At 37.0% G+C, this 7729-nt stretch overlaps 1 protein-coding gene across 2 annotated transcripts; it reads left to right on the top strand.

The window, feature by feature from the left end:
- On the top strand, positions 254-4536 carry LOC109229106. 2 transcript variants are annotated; one of them, XM_019394427.1, is made up of 3 exons: positions 254-472; positions 2169-2334; positions 3109-4536. In XM_019394427.1, exon 3 carries the CDS (start codon positions 3122-3124, stop codon positions 4196-4198), a length of 1077 nt encoding a protein of 358 aa, XP_019249972.1. In that variant the 5' UTR covers positions 254-472; positions 2169-2334; positions 3109-3121; the 3' UTR covers positions 4199-4536. The 2 variants fall into 2 exon arrangements, with proteins under 2 accessions (XP_019249972.1, XP_019249971.1); XM_019394426.1 differs by lacking the exon at positions 2169-2334 and having other exon boundaries at positions 255-472.

Genomic DNA, 7729 nt, shown 5'->3' with positions numbered 1-7729 from the left:
TTTTTAATTTTAAAAATATTTTATTTTCTTTTGAACGAATTAATAAAAAAAGTGTGTCAATCTAAACAGTGGAAGTAGTTGATTTATTTGTTATGAAAAAAGAAGAAAATGTTACCAACTATGATATTGCGTCATCTTAACATAAATCCCATCACCTTCATACCATTTTTTTATAATTAAAAAAAAAAAAGACGGTGTAACAGCCACTTCTCAAACCGGTGCGTGAAACCGTCTTTGCCCTTTCCTCCCGCCCGCAAACCAGATAGGAAAAGATGAGTAGCGTAGAAAATGCCTCGACGAATCCGATACTCTTTCTCTCTCCTCCCTCCCTTTATCTCTCTAAAAAATTGTTTGAGAATAACTGGGAATGACGCATGCACTTTCGATCTCATCTATATGAAAAACCTACCTCTCATTTTCTCTCTCTAACACATTCTCCCTTTCGACCAATCTTCTTCAATTGATCTATCCGGTAAGAAACCTTCAATTTTAGTAATTTTATTTTCGAATCAATTTCTAGCAATTTGATTCGTCTCAATAGACAAATTATTGAATGCTGTAATGAAAGGAGTCCAATTGAACCGGCATGGATATAGATGATTCATAGAATCGATCTCAATTTGTGTTGTTCTGATTTTATTTATTTTGTTGGTGATTTAGGAGTTGGATAATAGGCAATTAGTGAATTATTGTATTGGTCGATTGATGGATATGACTATGGGTTAAGCTAATGATGAATCTGATATGTGCTTGGCGGGTATATTAACTAAAGTTTGCTGCTTTAGCTTTTGTCTTATTGCTTTTAATTTATTCACTTCCCTGACTCGCGTGATTGTTCTGTTGGGGCACGTTGTTAATGTGTTGGATGCATTATCTGAAAGGTTGACTTCTATGAAATTTTACATGTTTGTTGCTATAATTTGTCATTTTCAGTCCAGATTTGCTTAAAACTAATGGTGGACACATCCTCTCTCTTTTTAAAAAAAAAAATGAATTGGCATAACAGCCAATGAAATGTGACTATGTGATGATTATAATGTTCTGCATTTGATTCTGGGTGTTGGTTCTTGCATATCTGTTGTTGTAAGACCTGTCTTCAGTTTTTTCCCCATATGCTGTTGATTGGGGGTTCTTCGAGAGGAATGGAGGTTCAGTTAATGTTTGTTGCTTATCGGATTGCAGTTATCAAATATTTTCTGTCGAAAAATCAGAATTACCTAAGTTCATTACTGTGACTTGTTCTGTGGGGAGGCCTGTTTTTCTCTTATATTATCACCAATTAGTCTCACTTGTAGTTAATTGCAAGTCATTGGGTTGAGTGTTCCAGGATTTGGCTCTTATCGATCTTTAATTCTACATTCTTCTTTTCCTCCTTCTCTGTTATTGATTCTGCTGGGTGTGAGATCAGCGCCATGACAGCTCAACTGGACAGGATTTGATCACTATGCCATTTATGGTCTGTTTGTGGGATGGATGGTGGCAATAGTGCTTGAGTTATATGTGGAGCTGACATTGGGTTAAACAGCTTATGTGGCTGAAATTGGCTTCACTTATGGAATTGTCAGTGTCTCCTTTTTTGATAGCTAAAGATTAGACTGTACCAGAGTGGAACTGTACAGTTAAATGTATATATGTTAATTTTGAACTATTATATCACAGGCTCGTAACTGAGACTTTGTAATGCAATCCGGTAATGGTTTGTTTGTTATTAGCTGTCTGATTTCATCTTTGCAAGTTGCATTATGATGTGCCTGCTGACACGCCTTTTATTAGGCCTTCGCATTATTCTTCTGTAAATCGACACCATAGCATTAGAAATGTAAACCCCCCTTCGCTACGGGCAGCTATATAGGGCCTTGTGAGAATAATAATCATATTTACAAGAGTCTAGGTATGGAGAACCATTTTTTATTCTCGAAGCCTATTCATGTATAAGGTATAAGGGTAAGGAACGTCCCACTAAGACTTTTGCATAGAAGCTACTACCTGATTTCTTTCAGGCAACTACTGATCTTATTTAGCGGCATTTTGGTGCATGTTGAGGCAGGTGTTTTGTAGGTGTCTTCTATGGAAATGACACCTATGAAGGTGGTTTTGTTATCTTTTGGGTAAGCTGGCAAAGGACATTTTTGCCTCATCTGATATTGAATGTTATTCGATTTATCCAGGTTGAATTATTTTTTATTACCTCACTTTTCACTTTTGAGGGTGGAACTAGAAACTGTGGAGTTGATTATTCCCCAAGCTGTTCAACAACCAACCCCCACCACCCCCGTCCCCTGAAAAAAAAAGATGGATGGAATGTCAGGGAGGGAAAGGATAGTTAACGCTCAGGTGCTTCTATTGATGTTTGTTTCACATCGTATGTTCGTGTTTTCTCCTTTTGTGATTGAGGTTAATCAAAGTGTGTTCTCTATTTTATGTCTTGGTGCATAAATTTTTGTACTTGTTTAAGATTTTTGTCTTTCTGTGATCAAGTTCAAATAAAGAGCTTTTTAATTAACCATAAAAAAGTGCTTTTTAATGAAGTTCAAGTAAATTTCTTTTAACTTGGTAACCTACCTATTGTTGGGTGCTTGGCCATGCTTGATGGAGTCTGAAATTTTTAAAAATATAGTAATAATTTGCTTCACCTGATGTGTAAAATCTTGTAGTAACTCTCTACCCTCTCCAGTTTAATTATGGCTTGTTGACATTTTAGATTCTGTCTATCCACTTGCCAGTTGTCCTATCTGACTCTTTTATGATTGTATGGACACTTTTGGTTTCCTAGTATACATGGAGACAATAAAACAGTACTAGAAATGTCTTGTAATATTCTTGTTTTCTGTTTCCTTGTGTTCATAATATCTGGACTCTGCACTATGCATGGCTCATGTATGTGAGGTTACTGAATTTTCTTATTAGTTGATGGTGTATGTAGTGAAATTTTGTTTGAGCTAAATGTCAGTTCCTTTATAGTGCATAGGAAATTTCAATTGGCAATACAAAAGTTACTCTTGCTATATAAAATAGGAATGATACACTTAATGTCAACCCATGTTGCATGTTCATCATGTAGTTCGAGGATGTTAGGGTTCTCATTTCTAACATAATATCTGCATGCAGATTTGTTTAGGAAATGGCCAGAGGAACCACAGGAAGGCGCAGGTTTGCTTCTCGACCATCCAGGCTCACCCCATACCCTTTGCCATCCACTAATCAATCTGAACACATGCATCAAAAGAAATGCTCCAAGATTTTTGAGGACAAAGATTGGGAAGATGCAACATGTTCTGTATGCATGGAATATCCCCACAATGCTGTTCTACTTCTGTGTTCCTCTCATGACAAAGGATGTCGCCCCTATATGTGTGGAACTAGCTTCCGCTATTCAAACTGTCTCGATCAGTACAAGAAAGCCTACACTAAATTAACGCTGCCTCATCAGACTCAATCTCTTCAAGGTTCAACTGATCCTTCAACTGTGGGCTCTTCTGAGAAACATGGGGTAACTGAACTTGCATGCCCACTTTGTCGTGGCCAGGTGAAGGGTTGGACTGTGGTTGAACCTGCCAGAGTGTATCTGAATGCTAAGAAACGAAGCTGCATGCATACTGACTGCTCATTTAATGGAAGTTACAAGGAGATGAGAAAACATGTTAGGGCAGAGCACCCCTGTGCTAGGCCACGTGAAGTAGACCCCCTCCTTGAACAAAAATGGAGTAGGCTTGAGAGGGAACGAGAGAGGGATGATGTTATCAGCACTGTTACATCTTCAATGCCAGGGGCAGTGGTGTTTGGTGATTATGTGATAGAAAGAAGTAATTATGGTTTTGATTCAGAGGATGAGGAGGGTTTTGATACAGATGTGGTGGATCGTAATGAAGGTGTTGGACTGGGAATCAATAACAATTTGATGAATGTGCTTCTGTTTTTGCAGGCTGTTGGTTCAACAGGGAATAGTGGGTCAAATAGAAGTATGAGACGGCATGAGAGATACTTAAACGAGACATTGGATGGAGGTGTTATCAGTATGGAGCATAACCACCCAAGGGGTGGTTTTGATTACTCCGATGAAGACAGGGACAGTAGTGGTGAGGATAATCATGATAATGGTATATCATTAGCTGGTCGTCTCCGCCGCGAAGGTAGGGTCCTTTTGAGTCGCTCTGGGAGGAGACGGAGGCATAGAGAAGCGAATGCAGGTCGGAGATAGATAAGTGTGTGTAAGTTTAACATGTGAAAAGGAAGATGAAACTTTTAGGTCTTAGTTCAGTGGTAGAAAAATTTACAGGGTCCTAACATCTTCATATCCAACTGTGTCATAGATGTCTTATATAACTGTATCATATTGATGTTTAATACATGATGGGTTGTAATTGCATGATAGGAGGATAGGTACTGGGGGGTGTTGAAGAAGCCAGTTCTGTAATTTCCACTTTGTAACTGTATCTTTGCACGGGTTTGGAACTGTTCAAGCATTGCTTTTTATTCGAAGATGTTCTTGAATGTTTACGAATTCAAATGAAATTGAACAATTACCATTTTTTGCTATACTCCTCTCGGGGTCATATTGCTTGCTTTTTGATCTGTGACGTTAATATAGAAAAGGCCCAAAATCATACATTATCGGGGGAAGTGCACGGTTAGCCACTAATAACACATGTATTTACTTTTAAGCCATTGTTTAAAATATCTTTAGTCTTTAGCCACTGCTTTAATAAACTTTAACTGCCCGGACGAAAATACCCTTCTGCTCATGTCCTTAACTTTTGTACTTAACTTCAGGATTTCAGGACTACGTGTCCTTAACTTTTGAACTTGGAACTCTAAGTTCAGGACTTCAGGGCTACATGTCCTTAACTTTTGAACTTGGAACTCAAACTTCAGGACCAAGCGTCCTTAACTTTTGAACTTGTAAGTCAAAGGTAAGGACCTATTGTCCTTAACTTTTGAACTTGTAACTGTAAGTTAAGGACTGCTTGTCCTTAACTTTTGAACGTGTAATTGTAAGTTAAGGACTGTCTGTCCTTAACTTTTGAACTTGGAAATCAAAGTTAAGGACCTATTGTCCTTAACTTTTAAACTTGTAACTGTAAGTTAAGGACTGTTTTTCCTTAACTTTTGAACGTGTAATTGTAAGTTAAGGACTGTCTGTCCTTAACTTTTGAACTTGGAAATCAAAGTTGAGGACCTATTGTCCTTAACTTTTGAACTTGTAACTGTAAGTTCAAGACCAAGTGTCCTTAACTTTTGAGCTTGTTAGTCTAAGTTCAGGACCATGTCCTTAACTTTTGAATTTAACTTTAGGACTTCAGGACTAAATGTCCTTAACACAATTATCAAAATTCAATTCCATAAAATGGTAAAGGGTCCCATCAACTAAATGGAACAGTATAGTCAAAACCACGACATATAACAGACAATAACTATCAGATTAATTAAAACCCAAAGCCTAAAAGACAACAAGAACCTAACCAACCAAAAGAAAAAGAAAAAGAAATGAAGTTGGAGAAGTGGTCTGCAAGGAGGAAGTGGTTTGCCTTTGGGTTTAGGAAGTAAGATGAAGTTGGGGAAGAACTTACTGCATGGGGAAGAGAAGTAACGAGTTTGGGAAATTTTGATCAGGAGAAAGGGTTTTGAAATTTTGATAGAGGGTTTGGGATGGAAAAGAGATAGAAGAAAGGGTAACTTCGTCTTTTCATATTAATTTTAATAGAGTAGTGGCTATTTTTGCTCAGCATTAAAAATACTGGATAAAAAGTAAATACCACTTTAAAAAGTGGCTACCCCACGCCATTTCTACTACATTATCTTTGTCATCAGACTCCGAGTCCGTTTGGATTTGCTTAAAAAAAAGGCTTTTAAGCACAAGTACCGGAGCTTGTTTTATAAATACTGTTTGGATAAAAGTTTGTTGAAGCTTAAAAAGTTGTTGAAGTGTTTGGTAAATAAGTGCTGGTAAGCACTTTTTTCTATTAAAAAGACAAAAATATCCTTAAAGTTGTCAACATTATAAAGGACCCGATTACTACAATATATTTAATTATGAATTAATGCAAATGAAAATTAATTTATATTTTAATTTAATTTCAATTCCTTTTCCCTTTAGTTTGGAACACTCAGTATAGTATTATTACTAGAGCACCATCGTTCTCTCTATATAGTCAAGTAGAATTGGCAGAAAGCAACGCAAATGGATCAAATCATTAGTAATAAACAATACCAAAGAAAAGAAAGACGAAACCCTAGTGTGAGCACTGCCCTGGGTTCTTGAAGCCCTTGGGAACTCTGACGCACTAGGGTCCAAGGTTCTTTGCCATTTTTCCTCGTTGCTCAACTTTGCCCCTTTCTACTTACTGAATGAGCTTGTGTACATGGCTGTTTCCTGAATCTTTGATGGCTACTAGGTTTTGGCTCAGAAGATTATTTTCTGGGCTGTTGTGAAACTATGTGGACTTGAAATTGAAGGCCTAGCCTAGCCGGGTATACTTTGGGCCTGTCTAAGGCCTACTATAGTTATTTTATAACTTTGTAATTTATTTCATTCATTGGGCCTGTAATAATTTTATAATAACAATTGGAGTATTAGTAAAATCGAGAAAATGGGTCTATTCTAATGTTTGCATGAAAGGATAGAAATACTGCTTATAGGGTCTAAGTATTTAACGTGTTCAAAATGCTCTGTTTTGATGTGTTTTGTTAGATAACATGCCTATAAGACATAAATAATCTCATCTGCTCACATGTCTATTCTCATACATTTTTGACTGCCTATTATACTACAATACAGTAATTTATTTATTCAAATTGCCTCATGTTAGACACTATGCCTATAAGATTACACTGAATGATGAATACATGCTCCTCACAATATTCACATAGATATCATGCATATAGGATTGCATTAAGTCATGAATGCCTACTCTTTGCATGTAGATATCATGCCTATAGGAACCTAATCAAGATAGTTGCTATTTCTGTTATTCCATTATATTGTCCGCCTAGAAAGCATGCCCATAGGAATGAAAAGATAAAATTTCAAGCGCTCATTCTTAGAAATCCCGCCTATAGGATTCTATCGCTCACCTAGGTAGTATGTTGATAAAACACTAGTAATTGAACTATCCAACTATTCTACTGTCTTATTTTGCAAACTATTAGAAAGCATGCCAATAGGATCTAAACTGAGTAATTCTGAGTATTTCAAACGATTACCACTGCCAACTACTGTGTAGTTCATTTAGAAACCATGTCTATAGGTTTAAAGTGATACCATACATCTGAAAATGCTCGTACCCTGATTCAAAGTCATCTAGAAATCATGTTTATAGGTTTAAGATTCTGAATTCTGAAATCTCCTAATTTGCTTATGTGTTTGCGTGCATTTGCTGTCTAAGTGTGGGGGTCAATGTGAGCCTTTAGTTGCTTTTATGTGAAGTCTTTATATGTTTTGCTTGTCGTCTAGTTTTACATTTTTGAGCAGCCCAGATAAGGTTTACAACCATCCAAATAGAGGTCCAAAACCCCGTGGACCATAGGCATGGGACAGGTAGTGCATGCATAGTTTAGAATCAACTAGTGCGTTTTAGGTAACAACTTAAAGATAATAATCGGGTAGTAGGAGATGATAATCTGTGCCCGCTGAATAATACGAGTAACACCCCATCTTGAGGGAGTTACGAAGTATTATTTATGTTGCACGGGGTGATCCTTTAGGCTAAAAAATTTAGGATCCTCCCCCCCC

This window comes from Nicotiana attenuata, chromosome 7 (assembly GCF_001879085.1).
Source record: "Nicotiana attenuata strain UT chromosome 7, NIATTr2, whole genome shotgun sequence".
NCBI classification, from domain to species: Eukaryota; Viridiplantae; Streptophyta; class Magnoliopsida; order Solanales; family Solanaceae; genus Nicotiana; species Nicotiana attenuata.
Note: the sequence above shows the minus strand (reverse complement) of the source record. Positions and strands in the feature narration are given on the sequence as shown.